The 17,842-nt window shown below is 40.8% G+C and overlaps 1 protein-coding gene across 1 annotated transcript in view; it reads right to left on the reverse strand.

Moving 5' to 3' along the window:
- Window positions 1-129: 129 nt before the first annotated feature.
- The window catches only part of itga3b (integrin, alpha 3b), a 34,881-nt gene continuing 17,168 nt past the window's right edge, over window positions 130-17,842 (reverse strand). Inside the window, exons 3-26 of the mRNA XM_030078177.1 lie at window positions 16,661-16,743; window positions 15,920-16,169; window positions 15,172-15,270; window positions 14,718-14,922; window positions 13,543-13,736; window positions 13,045-13,133; window positions 12,810-12,946; window positions 12,462-12,551; window positions 12,293-12,360; window positions 11,940-12,085; window positions 11,667-11,813; window positions 11,068-11,165; window positions 10,488-10,656; window positions 8,853-8,927; window positions 8,657-8,736; window positions 7,595-7,672; window positions 7,316-7,418; window positions 6,785-6,961; window positions 5,299-5,433; window positions 3,955-4,068; window positions 3,643-3,741; window positions 3,427-3,552; window positions 2,609-2,778; window positions 130-1,830 (exon numbers count right to left, since the gene is read on the reverse strand). Coding sequence (XP_029934037.1) covers window positions 2,668-2,778; window positions 3,427-3,552; window positions 3,643-3,741; window positions 3,955-4,068; window positions 5,299-5,433; window positions 6,785-6,961; window positions 7,316-7,418; window positions 7,595-7,672; window positions 8,657-8,736; window positions 8,853-8,927; window positions 10,488-10,656; window positions 11,068-11,165; window positions 11,667-11,813; window positions 11,940-12,085; window positions 12,293-12,360; window positions 12,462-12,551; window positions 12,810-12,946; window positions 13,045-13,133; window positions 13,543-13,736; window positions 14,718-14,922; window positions 15,172-15,270; window positions 15,920-16,169; window positions 16,661-16,743 — 2,873 coding nt within the window. The 3' untranslated portion in view covers window positions 130-1,830; window positions 2,609-2,667. The remainder of the gene's footprint in view (window positions 1,831-2,608; window positions 2,779-3,426; window positions 3,553-3,642; window positions 3,742-3,954; window positions 4,069-5,298; window positions 5,434-6,784; window positions 6,962-7,315; window positions 7,419-7,594; window positions 7,673-8,656; window positions 8,737-8,852; window positions 8,928-10,487; window positions 10,657-11,067; window positions 11,166-11,666; window positions 11,814-11,939; window positions 12,086-12,292; window positions 12,361-12,461; window positions 12,552-12,809; window positions 12,947-13,044; window positions 13,134-13,542; window positions 13,737-14,717; window positions 14,923-15,171; window positions 15,271-15,919; window positions 16,170-16,660; window positions 16,744-17,842) is intronic.

The raw sequence follows: 17,842 nt of genomic DNA on the forward strand, positions 1-17,842 counted from the left end.
TGAATCATTTGCCTTTCTAGAATAAAAAAAATATGACATTTCTTTTGACTGTTTGTTCATGTGTTCAAGACATTGTCGAACAAATGGAATGACTCTCTGCATTAGGGAGCAATTTAACCACCATGGTTATTACAAACAGTTTAATTACATTGAAACTGCACAGTAAAAAAACAACACCACCAAAGAGAGGGGAGTTTGTGCATCGGTTTCAGCCCTTCCCTCTTCACTGACTGAGTCAATGGAGCCTCTGTAACGGCCACAGATAGAGAGTCTCACCACAGAATACCTGTGGGCTCTCAGGTGACAAAGAGACTGTATGGGTAACGCAACACTTAGTCCCACCAGAGACCATTTGATGACTGTCTCCTGCTGGTCCAGTCTATTTCCAGTGCTGGAAGTTGACCTCAATGGGGGCCACAATGGCTTGGAAACAATCCAAGCGTCCGTGAAGCGACTTGCACGGCAATATGGAGCACAGGGACAGCAAACAACACAAGCAAATGAAATATGCATTCTTTCAAATAGTCCACAGAATCATATTTCAATATCATAATTGAATGTACCATGTCATTATCTACAATTTATACTGGAGCTTACTAATATAATGAAACCTCCAGACAGATACAGTATCGTACCTTATTTAGTCCAGTGTTGTGACTCCCTATAAGTGATTTCTTGAGGATATCCAGACAGGTACACTACTGTAATCACATAAAACAGTGTAATAAATAATAATCACAAGGGCCACTGAGAATTCAAGTCTACTCCCGCCATCCCATCAACAAAAAGGCACCTAATGCTCTACTGTTTCTTGAGTGCTTAACAGGGGAAAATAAGAATTGAATTTCATGGGATACAACTACAGAATGCCAAGCTGAGCTAAAATCCATTATGCACAAACTGTTATGTAATTTCTCTCTGTACCTCTATAATGTGCTCTGTAGTTATTCCCTGAAATCAGGGAGATCATATTTTCCACTAAGTCTGACAAATACTGTCAAGTTCTGCAGTTCTGCAAGCTGTGTTGGAGCCGCTTGCACATTCAAATAAGGCACTCTCGTTGTTCACTCAAAACAGAGTGATCGCTCAAAACAAAGTGGTCAACATATTTTTTGATATCCCAAACTACTGCTATAGATTTAACAACCATATATGGTGTGTAACAGCTGACCACAAGGTGATATTTGGAGACAGAGCCACAGGAACATTTACAATCAAAAAGAAAATCAACAGACTCATTACCCTGATTCGAGAGGAAACAGACATGATGAATGGCCAGCAACGTTGCTCAGTGGATTAAGGAATAAAAAAAAGAAAACAAGAAATGAAAATACACATGCAAAAAGCAAAATTCAGCACATAAAATCTGCAACAGAATCAATTTACAACAGCCTTACTCTTAAATGTAGCCCCGATTCCAATGTACAACACTGCATTCATAAAAAATACTTAACATTTTACAATCTCTGAAACAAAAAATGTTCAGTATATTGCACTAAAAAAAAGACTTGATGGAATCTACTACAAATCTTACAAACAATAAAGTTCCAAATTGAATGCACTATCCAAAATTGGTCCATGTGCTGCGAGGCCCATGTGGCTTGATCAAGTCCAGTTTGTTTGGCCAACAGTGTGAAGGTGAAGAGTTAAGGGTTAAAAGGTTCAGTAGTAGTAATGCTGCATCTCTGTCCAGTTGGTGATCCAATACTTTTTCTGTGGCTCCTCGGGCTGAAAGCCAAGATTGAACTGATAGCGGTCAGCCTTGCGGATCTTCACCCCTTGGTGCTTTGGCATTATCCGGTAGTAGATGGCTCGCTTGAAGAATCCAAACTGGTAGGGAGAAGGAGACAGGGAGGCGAAATTAAAGAGGGACTCACTTAAACAGCAGGAGAGATGGGATTAGTGATGGCTTGAGAGGCAGTTTTACGATTCAGAAGCTGAGGAAGCAGAATCGTGTTAGGTAAAAAGAGACAGACAAAATCCTTCTTAGTACAATGACAGCAGGATAAAGTAGTGAAAGCAAACACTGAAAAAAGTTTGCAGCAGTGAAGGGACAGTATTAGCCTGAAAAGGAAACAGAAGAGGTGTTAGTTAAGTAGAGGAAGCTGACTGAATTAGAAGAGGCTTAATTAGCAAGAGAGATAATTCACGGTCCAAAAAATCTCAATCTTAACAAGTCATTTAGTCTCATATTCAATGCTGAAATCTATTTTTTTTTTAACACAAGTGGGATGAGATAATCCCACTTGCTGTCGATGCTAATCAACTTGTTTTCAAGAATTTTCTTGTGTCATTTTCTTGATATTAGTGGGCTGATCTGCCTTATTCTGCCTTGTTTCAACATATTTGTACCACCAAAAAAAATCCTGAAAGAAGTGAAACTATTGGAAACAAGGAGGATTATCTAATCCCAATGGCAGATTTTTTTTTCAACTGTTTTAAGAAAAACAAGATTTTCAAAGTATTATGAAGCTATTATGAAACTAAATGACTTATTAAGGACAAGATATCTGGAATGGTGAAGTAACAATTAGTTGAATTACACCCCGCTCTTAACCCTGCCATTAATGGTATTAATTAATATCAGTGAGAAGGGGGGATGTATTACCCAAAACCCCTGCTGATGTGTGCTGGTGGGCCCCACTGCAGGGGAGGGGCCCACTGGTCTCAGTAGTCCTCAGTCAGCCTCTCTGTCTCAGAGGGCTGGATCTTCATCTCAGCTTTCTGGGCTTTGGCCTCATACATCTCTCTCCTGCTGGCCCTCCGGAAGAAGCCACACTGGGGGTGGAGGAGGGGGACGAGGGGGAGCAGGGGGACGGTTAGACTGGTGGCTCAGTACAGAGGCTACAGACAAGTCAGTGTCTGTGTAATAATGCTGCTCAGGTGACTGGAGCAGCAGCAAACATAGGGCCCTTTTCCACTGCAGCGTACCAAACCTTTTGGTACCTCTCTGGTGCTGGAAAACAGGAACTTGGGATGTTCCTTTTGCCAAGGGTCCGGCTCCAGCTCTACTTTTTTTTGGTCCCTGCTCAACATGTGGGGCTCACAAGAACCACATTGTTGTATGTTAAAAAATAATAATAATAATAATAATAATACTGAGAGGACTGGGCTACAATTGGGATCCTGACTTACGCCGAGTAAGAAACAGAAGTTAAAAAGCTGAAAAGATCACAACGACAGAAGTGGAGAGGGCAGTCAGTCATCCTTTTCTGTCTAGAACGATAACTCGAACCGGGACTAGCACCAATCGCTATTTGCTCCAATTCTTTTTTCTTGTTCTGCAGTAGAAAAGGGCCCATATAATGCATAGAAGATCTTTGGGCTGAGCAGATATACAGTGTGTATGAAAAACTTATAGCTGTTCAGTCTGTATCTGCAGACATATGTGTGTGTGCAAGGATGTAACTGATCTATCCTCCTCACCTTCCACAGTATGAGGCTGATGATGCCTAGCAAGAGAATCCCTGCGACAGCAGCAACGATGATGATCCACAGTCGGACCTCATAGCGCTTCTCCTCTCCCAGCACTGGGTCTATGTTCACTGTGAACTAGAGTTTGGGTGGAGAAGGTAAAAAAAAAAAATCATCATTATCAGCATTATCATAATCATCATCGTCATCATCAGCGCCACCACTCACCTCTCTGGTCTCACTATTCATCTTGATGGTTGGTTTGTCTGTGATGAGTTTCAATGTGGCTTTACCCTTGACCTTGACCCTCAGAGCGTTGGAATAGTCCTGCAGCAACACACAGATTCAGACATTTTCCAGAAAGAGCTCAAGAACAGAAACAAGGTAAAAACTCAATGCTCTTTTACAGAACATTACTTGGTGATGTGCATGCTTGTTCCCTGTTGTTGTTACTGAACCCAACTGGGGAGAAGCTTTGAGCCATAAAAAATATTTTTAAGGTTTGTGATCTGTGTGTAACTGTAGCTGGTGACCTCTGACCTCTAGCATTGTGCTATTCCAGACACGGGACCTCACGATAATCTTGGCATAGTTGGTCATGTTGATCAGGGGGCAGGTGAAGGTCACACAGCGTGCAGTCCTCTCTGAGCAATCCTTGATTACACAGCAAGAAAGAACAACAATCATCCAGGTGAAAAAATATGGACACTTAGTCCATTTGCATTTTTATAAAGGTAACTGGAAATATGCCTACCAGATAAGGTTGAAAAAGAGTTGTAAAACTTTTTAATGCAATTTACTAAGTGCTTTAGCCATCAAATAAAGGAAACACTAAACCCATAAAATAAATTTAAACAAGTCAGAAAAACAAGACGACATTACAGGAAAAAAACAATCACATAAAAGTCTGTATTAATAAATTTTAAGATGCTATTTACAAGATGATTCGGGTCCTGTCGGTGTCCTCAGGCAAGTGTAATGTTAGAGGAATACACCATCTTTCATATGTCAGTGGTAGTTTCCTAACTCTGCTGCTCCATTTTAGCAAACAACTACAGCATTCTGACTGAAACTACTAAGAGGACTGACCTTTTACTGATACAGTGTTGTCATTTATTATTGGACATGTGAATTCATCATTTTTACAGTGCATTCAATCGATTTTACTGATAAAGCCACGTTGAATTTATGGAACTAATCTGTATGAGCAACCATGTATTCATCCAGTGCCAAGTGATTTTATTTGGTGGAGCAGAGTCTCTCACTGCCAACCACATTCACTTTCTATTGAAACACTGGAAGTCATCTGTGCTAGCTCAAAATAGTATGATTATTTTTACTATTTTTAATTTAATCTGCTACACTAGAAAGAAATGAATTACCACACAATCAATTCCCCCACAAATCTACTGCGTAAAACTGTCAGACTGGGCCACAAATCGTTTAATTTTCCTTACCAATTAAGTTTAACGCTGCTATGAGTAACCACAGTTGATGATCTACTGGGGACACATAGTGATTTTGGTGTCTGTCTTCCAATAAACCAATCTTCTAAAAATTAAATTTCATTAAACCTAGTCTTTGGAAGTCATTCAGGCCTCCTTGTGCAGGCTGCCCTATAAGGAGGTCTAAGGCTACACGCTATCTCATAAAGAAATGAAAACCTTAGAACCAGCTGCAAACACGTTGCAGTCAATACAAAAAATATATTAGATCAAAACGATAAATTAGATTGATCAGCTAATGATGATATCAATGGGAATTGGATATGATGTAGCTTTTGTTAAATCCTAATTGCTGCACTTTAAGCAGATAGGAGATGTGTCCACTGAATTGTTTAGTTTTTCATGAGTTCATGAGAGTCAGGGCAGATCCAGGCCTCACCAACAGGTAGGTCTCTTTACGAGGTGTGAGCAGTGTGATTGCTGCCTGTGGCTCGATGATCTGTGCCTGGGCCGCATCGTCAGCATCATTCACCAGGATCTGCCGTTTGGTGCGCTTCCCCCTGCCCTCTGACAACTGGAGGACAGGACAGGGAGAGAGGAGAAATGACAGAGGGAAGCAGAGGAGACACAGGGAGAGTAAAAAGACATGACATCAGTGGGATGGTGGTAATTACTGGTTTTGATAAATATATTACCAAATACTTCTCAAAATAGCGTTGTCATTTCCGCCGTCTATATGTAGGCCACACACACCATTGTGTTAATTCTGGGCAGCATGAGTAAGATTTGCGTGTGGCTTAAAAGAGTTCTTTTTCCATTTTTTTTTTTTTGAACAGCTGTGGTTTTGGCAGAGAGACTATTTTCACACTCTGCCACTGACCTTCATTCCCGGCACTCAGACTGCCTATGTTCAAACTGACTTGAGTACAGTTGAGCTGGAGCACATGTGACAAGACAGAGCGCAGACTTGGTTACATACAGAGAGCTCAACAGTAGCAAAGCTACCTGAAGTAAACATGAGCTCCATTCAGCGCCACACGGCACAGCACAAGGTGTCATTTTTGTTTTCTATAAACCGTGAGCCTGTAAAACCTTTTGAAACCATAAACAGTGATTAAAGGCTATATATAAACTTGAACATTTGCAATAGTGTCTAACCAGTAGGATCAACAAAGTTCAACTGTAAGTAATTAGAACGCACATGTTCCTTGTTTTCCAAAGACTTTTTTCAACGCTACAATGCAACTATTTTGGTATGAAAATAACAATGAAAACCCAGGATTTATTAAATATCAGTCTGTTTGTGACTGTGTGTGTACATGTGTGCATTCTTCAGTTTGTCTAAAATGATCTTTTCAGAGATGTTTGGGGAATTTTGGGACGATTTGACCTGAAGTGAACTGTGTCGTTGTGGCTATTAAAGTAAGTCTTGCAGCCACAGGGCAATGAAATGAAACAACAACACAGCGAATCTAAATGTACCACAGATTTAAACTATCATGAATATTGGCATTGCTTCCTTTTTTGAAATGTGCTTTTTGGTAGTTTTGGCAGACAGGAGAGACGGGGCTGAAACAGGGATGACATGCAACAAAGGCCCCAGGCTGGAAAAATGTCAGAGTTTTATGGTATGCGTCTTAGCCAACAGAAGCACCATGACGTATGACAATGATTTTTTTTTTTTTTTTTAAATGCAAACTGACTGTCTTTGCACTCTGCTTCTGCATTGCCTTTGGTGCCTCTGTGGAAGTTGTGCACCTCAAACTCAGACTGGACACTGTTTCAAGGTAGACAGCCCAACGGGATGAGAAGCGTGGGGCATAAACTTGACGCTCCACTTCAGTGACTGATGAGGACGCATTACAGACTGTTGATTTCAACAGTTCCTTGTTCATTTCAACTGAGCAGCTTGAGAGGAGCCTTACAGTGAGATTCAGCAGGTTGACGACGTCTCCAGGAGGGACACAGTGTGTCTCTGACGTCCCCTTGTAGACGATCTCTGTCAAGTACAGCAGCCACTTGCCGTTGGCTACTTCAAAGGGCCACTCGAACTCCACGGCCAGGGCCCCCATGCCCCCCAGAGCCTGCCCTAAAATTGCCACCTAGTGGTGAAGATGTCAGCATGTTCAAAAAAAGCACAGGAAAAGGAAAATGCATATTCAGTCGGAAACAAACAAAAGCATTGCACAGCAGAGTGTGAAATAACACTCAGGGTTAGTCTGTGAACCATGTCTGTGAATTTGGTGTTTAAATAGTGTCCACCCCCAGATATGCCTACACCACAAGACATGGCTCACGTAATAGTCCTTTCTACATGTAATATTAAAATTCCTAAGAATAACCCGTTTGCTTTCAATGACAGGGTGGGGACGTGGGAAATGTGGGTGAGTAGCACACACAGATGCAATACACAGTCCTGGAGGTCTGATATAGTCTGAGTGGTGAAGGTGACTCACACTGAACGTATACTCCACCAGACTACCAACGTCACTGGTGTTGACCATGGCCGACTCGCCCATCACCTTCCCGCTGAAGTAAGTTTGCACCACAGGCTTTTCTCTGCACAGTGAGAGGGTTGGGAATGAACAGACAACGTTTGAGCAAAGACAGCGATGAAGGAGACGTTGTGGTGCGACATCCATAACCGCGCTGACCATGTATAATTTCCCGTTTATGTGTTGTTTATGTAGACATCCTCTAGAGCCGATGTGTATTTGATTTAAAAGCATGCTCACATGGAGAAGGAGGTGAGAATGGTGTTCTCGATCAGCAGGACCACAGGCACAGGATTCAGGTCCTTCTGCTCACTAAGACTAAGGAAACAACATATCACAACTCATCATTGTAAGGCCACAACAACAGGGAAATAAGTGCTATTACTACTAAAACAGAAAATTACATATGAAATGTAAATTACAATTTTGCCCTTTCCTGACTGATAAAAACGCTGAAACATTATGACAAAGTGTAGAGCAGTGTTGGGAAAGCACCCAATTGCCTAACACTGGAGGAAGATGAACTAAGCAATTCTCTGGAAAATAAACTTAAGTTGACTAAAGCTGATTAGAAAATGTAGTTTAAACTACTTTGGGAAAAAAATGTTGAAATCAACAATGTAATACCAAATTATAACACAATGTCATACAAAATTAAGTCACAAGCCAGCAAAAATAAGAAAATCCATTCATTTAACGCAAAAATTGCTCACTTGCTCAATTCAACATTCTGCCTGCAGGTCACATAAAAAATAACCAACCAACCAACAAACAAACAAACACCAAAACATTAAAAATTAAAGCCACATCTTTTTCACGGCAATGCAGCTCCCTGGAACAGCCCTGATGCATTCACCTGTCCTAAATCAAACAGTCCCATCTGGGTTCTTCACCCTAGCTCTTTGTGACCCAAAACCACAAAAATATGTCTAAACAAACAAACAAACAAACAAACAGACAGACAGGCAAAAAGACAGAAATAGGCTACTTTGAGGATTTGACTCACTACATGAATATGAATTTAGTGTAACTACCAGCAAGCTACTGCATACTATAGTTAAACTACTTCAAGTAGTTTAATTACATAGAGTGAAACTACTCCCCAACTATGGTGTTAGTATGGAAACAAAACTCAAACAGAGACAAATTTGGAATAAAACTAAAGTTAAAAGTAAGCTCTGCAAAACTTGTATAGGACTACTGTATCTCAGTGGAGTCCGTTTCATGTTAGATGTGGAGGAGGTGCATTCCCACTTCAAATGTTTGTTACTGTCCATGTGCCGAGACGTTTAAATCACTCACGTGGACAGCAGCAGACTGGACTCGATCTCTTGTGTGTACAGATTAATCCCCGTTGTCTCAAAGATGAGCTGCAGCGACACCTGATAATGACAGTAAGAGACAGAATTAGACCCTAAATGCAACACCTCAGCACAGGAGGTAAGGGACAATCCATGACAGCAGACCAATGGCTTGACGAAGCCCGATTCAAACTTACCCTCTCCCTGCCTTTTAACGGATTCCCCAGCTCACAAATCACTGTTCCTTCTAGATGGCACTCTACATCGTTGTCCTACACACACCAGTATGTTAAAACAGCAACAAGAGAGAATGAAGTCGTCAGTTCAAGTGTCTGGGTCCAGTCAACACACACACAACACATACTGCATAGCAAAACACCCAACAAGCCTTTACAACTTGTATTGTACAAAGTCTAAAAATATTTCTTCTCTCAATACAAGTGAAAACTACCACTGGCCTGAGATGATTTCTCTGTTTTCTAAGTAAATCAACTCGACTCAGGAGTTGTGAATTACTTACACTTGGAACTGCAACGGTTAGTCGAATAATCAGTTAGTTTCAAACTATCAAGTGAATTGCAAACTATTTTGATTATCGATTAATCGTTTTTAAGAAGATTTGAAAATTCTCTTTTTCCAGCGTTAGAAATGTGAATATTTTCTGGTTTTCTTTAGTCCTCTATGGCAGTAAACCCAAAATCTTTGGGTTGTGGACTGTTGGTTGGGACAACATAAGACATCTGAGGATGTCACATTGGGCTGTGGGAAGTCTGACAAATTATGGACCAAAGAACTAATTGATTAATCGATTAAATAACCATTAGATTACTTGGTGATGAAAATAATCATTAGTTGCAGCTCTAGCTTACGCCTGATATTGAGACACATTACCCATGTGGAGTGATCTTTATTCCCAGACAGTGTTAGACAATTTAAAAGAGTTTTGTGGATTCTGAGGGATTCTGAGGGCCATCAAGCTGCGAGCTGAGAAGAGTAAATGTAAAAGAAGTCGTAATAAACATTTGCTGCTGTGATTTTAAGACTCTGACAACAATGGTTTGCACAGAAAGAGGGTTTAAGTCATGAAGGGACACTTTGAAAGATGAGCTACTTCATTGCTAAAACTGAAAGGGACTGTTGACAAGCAGCCAAGCTCTTTAGACGTGACACAACACCAGCAGAAAACTGCTGCACTGCCTCCTAGTGGCTGAAACTGCCAGGAATGTTGAGCTTCCAGCCACACCCAGTCAGTGATGTGGCAGCAGGTATTTTGTACCTGCCAGAGCAGTAGATGTTGTTTTATGTGATTTAGTGTTGAGTTACTCTTTAAGTTAAGTTAAGTTTAAGCCATCTGGCACTGACATCCTGTTAGTTTTACAACTGATTTGAAGATTTTATTGATTACATTATAGCATTAAATGCTCTGGCTCCAGCATACCTTTCAGAATATGCAGACAAGCTGCTTTTGACTGTGCTAAAGTCTAGATTATGATGAAATTGTGATCCCAACTTCATTATAAGAGCACATTAACACTGGATACAATGCTAAAAACATTGCTAAATATATAAACTGTTCTTATTTTTATCTTGTTATTGAATGCATAATAACATATATTAAAATAAGATTTATATATTACTTTTCGGAAAATAAACATATTTTCAATAGACTGTGGACTGGTAAAGCTCTTTGATACTGTAATAGTGATTTAGGGCTCTGAATAAACCTGAACTAAGACTAAGTGCAAACATAAAAGTGATAAGGTGGATGTTTTTCCAATATACAGCCTGAATTTCTCCCAACGCTGTCCTCTGCTGCCCTCCTGTGGACGTACCGTCGACCTGACACCTGAGTACCTCAGGGTGTCGGGGATGGTGATGTTGAGCATGGCCTGGTGGGCGTCCTCTGCCAGCCTGCCTGGAGCGGGGAGGTTGGTCACCTCCACCATCAGCATCACCTTCTTCACGGTGCTGTTATACTGAAGCACCTGGTGTTTACCCTGCCTGGGTACAGGTTTTTATGGAAAACATGTCAGCAACAGGCTTAAGTAAAGTCAATGTGAATTTTTTAGCATGCATGTCCTAAAACACATTTTTTTTTCTATAAACTTTAACAGAACATAGTGTTTTTCTTTTGCTACAACTGTATTGCTGCATTGCTTTACAGGTGGTGTGAGGTTTGTGTTCTGAGCTATTTCAGCGTTAAATCGGTAGCCTTCAGAAACGGCCCCGCTGGCTGTGTCCTCTCTGATTTTCATCTGTCTAAATCAAGAACAAATACTAAAAGTCTCGGGATTGTCCACCTTCCATTAAAAACAGCTATGTCATTTTTTTTTTTTTGAAAAGTCTTTATGGGCTGAACCATAAAAGAGAGGAATTATCAATCATTCAGTCATACTGGGAATTTCATTTCACCTTGGGTACGGCATTTGCTTCTGACTCGCAAACTTAGCTGTCAGCTGCAGGTTACTGGTGCATTTGTTGTCTGATCCACATGCCTTCTGGAAGTTAATCTGCAGGGAAACAAGCAAAAGGAAACTGTATCATCTCCATAACACATCATATCAAGTCTTACTGTGGCCCTCAGCATCTCAGCCTGTAATACACTATTGATTCACGTGCAAAAAATCCATCTGAGCAAATAATGTTGTCTCACATTCAGTCTTAAAATCGTGTTTCTCTTAAAACCAGCCAAACACCTGCCAGCAGGAAACATAATCTGGTGTGTTTCCAATGCAGTTTCACTTGTTTCAGGGATTTTTCTCAGAACAAGTATACAAAGCAGAATAAGGCAGATCAGCCCACTAGGATCAACAAAATGACACTTTACTCAAGAAAATTGTGCAAACAGTTTGATTAGCATTGGGATCTCCCACTGTCAGATTTTCTAACTTGTTTGAAGAAAAACAAGATTTTGACACTGAATATGAGACTAAATTATTTGTTAAAATGGAGATTTTTTTTTAAGTGTACATATACAACAATGGATTCATGTAGCATGCAGCACTCCATACCTCATCTCTTTTGGTGAGTTCCTCTTTCAGGCTGAGGATTGGGAAGGAGTCCAGGTTCTGCAGGGAACGTTTGGATTTTGGTTTCTGCTCATGTAGGGAGATGTTGAGGGAAAAGACCACTGGCTCCAGTTTGTCCCTAACAGGCGCCTGTAGAATAATCCAAGACTCTTGTTTTACTATTATGATACACTGGTGTTTATAAAAGCACTGTAAATAAAGTGAGCATACACATATACACACATGAACACACTATGTACGTATCTGTGAGCTTACCATCACAGTGAGGCCCAGCTCTTGACATTTGGATTTGGGAGAGGTTAAGTTGAGCAGGCCGGTGAACGTGTCAGCTTTGTTGGTCAGGAAACGAACACGAGGGCTCCTTCTCCTCTCCATGTCTGCCTCCACTGTGTACTTCACAGCTTTGGAAAGTGGGAATACACACAGCAGATTCAGCAGATATCACTTTAAAGTGCAGGACATCCATTGTTTTTAACAACAGATGTATAATAAAACAACTTATGCATAATCTTTAAGTTATGTGATGTGAAAACAGCACTTGTTTAAATTTTAGAATATTACATGGTTCTTCATAGATAGATGAGTTAATTTAGAGGAAGACTGCTTACTGATATTTTTCTTGAAGTCTTTGTTGCCATTGCTTAGTGTGTAGGAAAAGCACACAGTCACTGTGATACTGTGAAATACAAAGACAAGTCAATGAATTGGACAATGCTTGGCCTATAGGAGCAAAATTCAATGATCCGTTTTCAGATATTCAGTTGATACTTTTCTCACCATGGTTTATTTGCAGGAGGACACTGATTTGGGTCGACAATCTTTGGTTTGACAGAGAAGTTCTTAGATAAGTGGATGACTGGTCGAGCCCTGAAAACAAGGAAAAAATATCACATAATGTATCGCCTGGCATATTTTCCTTTCAAGAACTGAGAAGAACAGCTTGCTTTTTAGCACGCATTTTTGAGTCTCTCAAAGGGAGCTTGAAAGATTTAATAACCCCAAGGTTTTGTAGATCTTCCTCAACCCATAGAGGAACCACCAATTTCAGCGAAATAAGAAAATTACCAAAATTACAATTATGAGGTTTTCATTATGTTTTGTATTCAGTTTCTCCTTTGCATGTACCTCAGCAGGGCAACGCGGTCATCCAAGGAGCCAACTAGGATGTCAGGGTATTTATTGCCATCCATGTCCATCCCTCCATTGATGGAGTAACCAAAGGTTTTGAACCCTCCGTTACCCACTGTTTTACCCTCAATCACCTATAGATGGCGACAAAGACACATAGGAAATCCACACAATGAACTTGGCCTTTCCTGTTAGAAGTGTGAACGGCATCCATCACAGAAAAGGTTGTTACCTGACTAGGTTCCACTGAGATTCCTTTCTTATTTCCCATCCATATGTAGACCTTGCCTGTCTCATGGAATGGGGCGCCAACTGCAAAGTCTGCAGACATTGACAATGGAATAAAGGGTTCTGTGTAATGGATGTGTTTGCCCTCTAGGTGGAAGCAGATTTCCAAAAAAAAAAAACCCGCCTGCAATTGTATGGTCTGCAGTATTCCTCACATGATGAAAAGGCTGTGCGTCTATTAAAGCAGTTAAGGGAGTTTTAAAGCAGTCAGAAATGCATAATTTCCATATGCTCTTGTTTATGTACATAATTAACAAGGATGAATAAAGAGGATAACCGTGCATTTATCCAAACATAAAACTACACCACATACTAGTTCCTCTTAAACTCCTCTTACACATAATCTAAAGCATTACACGATTCCTTTTCACAGATGTCCATTGAAAATACCTTATATGATACAAATACATAAATCTAAACAAAATGCTGCCTTCACCCATACCTTGGAATCCATCTTGGTTGATGTCACCGATGGCGGCCACTGCAAAGCCAAATGCAGAGGCTGTGGGACCCTTCAGTATTAAGCTGGCACTCTTTTGGAAAGATCCATTCTCATTCATGAACACATAGACCGCTCCTCCCTCGTCCTTCATACGGTCAAAGTAAAATGGAGCGCCCACGATCAGGTCATTCCAGCTGGAATAGACAGACAGTACATGTTCATACAAATACCAGAGGACAACAACTGAATATCACTTATAATCCCTCCCCACTGGCACTGCTTGTTACATTTCAGGTATGTAAGATGCAACTCTGCCTTAAAATCCAACACATCCTTAAATGGTGTTGTTCAGTGCACTTTCAGATGATGGTGCTGACAAAATTTAACTTGAAGACGGAAGCCCGACAAGATTTCATTCATCCGTTTAAGGGAGGCAGACATGCCTCCGCCGTGATGTCATGATGAACACCTTATCTGGGCTGCTGAAAGGACAGCTTCACTCCTCTCATCTCCGCTCGGGCATACATTACTGTCATACATTCTCCACATAACAGAATGGGGCATAGTTGCAGAGCATTCAGGCGTGAGGCGGCTCACAGTTCAAGAGCATGAGATACAGTTACAGCATGGGCCGAGATCTAAGAGGGACAGTGCAATCCATTATCACTTGCAAAAAGATGCAGGTACATTTATTTCACTGTCTCTCCAAATCGTCAAATGATGCAAAAGAAGGTGGCATAATTTTGGACCTAAAATACATCACACAGTACATTTGTGGTTTGTGGTTTGACAAAGAAAGAGGACAATTAATCAATTTTGTCCTCTCTAAGTATATATTAATCAGGGTTAAAAACACACCGCTCTCTTGCTCTTTCTATAGAACACAATCAAAAATGCTTATGTTATCAAGTCAATTTGCACATTTGTCACTGCATATGCTCATGGCAAACTTTTCATTGTTTACAGTGCAGAGTGTGGTATGGCAACAGTTGGTGATGGGAGATAATTTTCTCATATTACAAATGCACTGTATGGGAAAAGAAAAGCTAAAGAAAAACGTTTCTGTGACTGTTTTCAATTTAGAGTTTTCAGCGTTCAAATTGCTCTTATGACACTCTGCATCTGGTGCGCAGACACACTCTGGAATGGGAAATCCCTAACATGTGGGTACATACTCGTCATTGTTGAGGTCGGTGACAGCCAGGCTGTTCCCGAAGTACGAGCCCACTTGTTCCCCGGGGATGACCAAATCTGGCACGATCTTGTTGTCATCCTTCCTCCCCAGTGTCACAGAGCCCTTGGACTCATCCCTGGGAGACCCTGTCACCACCGTGTAATCGCTGCGGCTTAGCAACCTCCTGTCTTCCAGGACTGAATAACCTGTGGCAACCAGCATTAGAGACCCCATGTTAAATTGTCCTCTAAACATTGTAAAAGCCATACAAGCTGTTTATGGTCATGGCATGCAGACAGCTGAATCTAACACTCCAGTAAAAGGGGTTTCTTGTGATACAGCTGACACGATTCTAAAATTCAAGAGATTTCAGTGAGATGTTTATCTGGCTGTAGGAAAAGGTGAGAGCACTTTAAAAGCAGGTAAGAGAGCATGAATTTTCACAGGACAGTTACCCATATAACTGTTTCTTTTGTTCAGCTGTTGAAAGTCTTTGACATTGGAGTCCCAGGCATTTCCTGGATCCGGGTCTCTCCATGTCACATGCACATTGCCTGTATAAAAGATAAAACCACCCAACAATGTTATAATTTCTTTCGTACACAATGGACAGGTTTCCCGGACGCTGAATAATCTCAGAGTCAGACAAACACAAGGACTGTAGCCTTGGACAGCCTTGGCTCAAAGCTTGAAACCTGCCCATTATTCAACAAAACACGCTCTTTTCAGCTTTAAGGAAACAGTTCATTTGAAATGCAAAAACATGACATTTTCCCAATTACCCTTCATGCTTTCTGGAGCAATTTCCTGCTGAGTAACACTGGCAAACTTTACCTATCCACTCCAAATTTGTATTCCTTTGGTTGATAGATAGATACAGTTTGCTGGTGTTATTTGACAGGAAATAATTCCGAAACTAAACTGAGGATTATTCTCGGTATCTGTGTCACTTTTTTGGAAACAGCTGTTGCTGCTGAATTTTGGCTGCCAGTTTCAGCTCCACAAGCAAATACCTCTCTAGCCCCATTGTATTAGGGTGAAGGGAGACAGGGGCGACTACAGCAGACTGGAAACAGACTAGAAAAATCACACAGAAACTGCATGGATCAAGACTGACATACTGTCTTAATAGTAAGTGGGAAAATATATATATATTTTTTTTGTATTTTGGGTGAAGTGGTGCTTTAACTCATTGGTGCCCACCCTGCCACACAAAGCTGCCTGTACAGCCGATGTAGACATCAGTGTCAGTCATGCCAGCTGAGATGCCCATGTTGCACATGCCCTCCATATCCATGCCAAAGCTGGGGTTGCAGACCTCATAGGGGTGGGCCTGCCAATAATCATTGGGGTCAAAGGTCAAGTCGTTGCCTCTAACAAAGCACTTCCCCACCATGCGCCGCTGCTCCTCTGTGCCACCTTGGATGATCTTCACGTAACGATGCCCGCATGCCTGGACACCAGAGAGAAGACTCCAATTTAGCATGTTAGACTGTATAGTTTTTATAAATTGCAGCAAACTCTTGATGAATGCTACTAAAATAAAATGCACTGCTTGCTGCATAAATTTCTGCATCAGGTTCTGAAATTAACAGCTACTCAGGAAATATGTTTTTTTAAAGTGCACTAAATGCCAGGCAAAAAAAAATTCCTGATATTTTTTGAACATTCACTTCTGTAGAGCCTGCCACCATTTCCCAGCAATGGGAAGAAAGTGATGGATAGAAAGATTATTATGAAATCTTTGTGGTACAGTATGCAGTGCAAGTGCATTTCTTTACAAATCAATAAAATGCTATATGCACAATGTGTCACACTAAATAATGGAATAACACGCCGTGTCATCTCATGCTGCACCCACTCAATGCTGCAGCGACTCTTTTTGGAAACATAATCTGTCATTTGAAACACTGAATGGTGGAGTAAAACAGAGTATCATCTCACCAGCACGCGTCCCCCCGACTGGTCCCTCTGGCTGGCCACTGTCACTCCCAGCCACATGCCCTCTACCATCTCTGATGGATTTGCTGTGGATGTATGATGGGTTGGGTGAGGTCAGGGATGGGGTTGGGACACATTGAGTGGTTGGCAGGTTAGCTGTGACCAGCTCTGAGCTAATTTACCTGAGCCATCTTGGAACAGACAAAGTATTGTGCAACAGAGAGTTCAGGATGAAAAATTTAAAGATCATACCAGTGTTTTGCATGTTTTCACCCATTTATTACAACTACTGCAGTCTATTTTCAAAAGCATATACTTTTTTTGATGTTTCAATCTTTTTTCCTACATTCATTGTAGCCATTTCCTTTTCATTTCTTTCAACATAGTATGAAAATCAACTTGCAGACAGACAACTGAAACATGCTTAAGATAGGTCATGCAACACAGAGAACATCCTGCAGTGGTTTATTTTTGTCAAAGTTACTTCTCACTTTGCATGAGAATTCAGTGCATCGTCTGCACAAAAAAGTCTATACATCCTCTAGTGCATTCATATGCTGCTGGGAAACGCAGAAATCAGCTGCCAAACAGCTCTGCATTCATGCTATAAATTCAAACATCTATAACTTCTAAACTTGGGCAGAAATATAAGCCAGAACATTAGGGAAGTAACTACTAATGTAATATATATGTGCAGCGTAGTAAGTGGTCTAAAACATGCATAAACACCACTATGATGTTTTTGATAGAAGACATGAACTGTCAGCCAGTTTGAAAGCCTTAGAATCTAATCTTTCAATATGGAAAATTCAAACACTGTGCAGTCAACACAAACAATAGTGTTTTTTTCTTGTCTTTGTGCCTGTTCCACAAGCAGTTTTATAAATCTTAAATGTTCTGATCCCCAAGGCTCTGTTGTTTATTTAGTATGAAGTTTCAAACAGCCAAACCGACATGCAACATGAGGACAGCACAGTACGATGCAGTCAGCGATGTCAGACCATCCCTGAAATAACAAAGAACTTTACACATTCATCATGATTATGGTGATCACAGTCTGTGTAAAAGCAAGACACCTAGCAACCCGAACAGTAAACCTCCATTCAACCCGAATCATGCCCTGACAAATATTAACCACAAATATGCACTGTGACTACGGCAACCGTCACTGCAACCTCAACATCA

This window comes from Myripristis murdjan, chromosome 19 (genome assembly GCF_902150065.1).
Source record: "Myripristis murdjan chromosome 19, fMyrMur1.1, whole genome shotgun sequence".
NCBI lineage: Eukaryota > Metazoa > Chordata > Actinopteri > Holocentriformes > Holocentridae > Myripristis > Myripristis murdjan.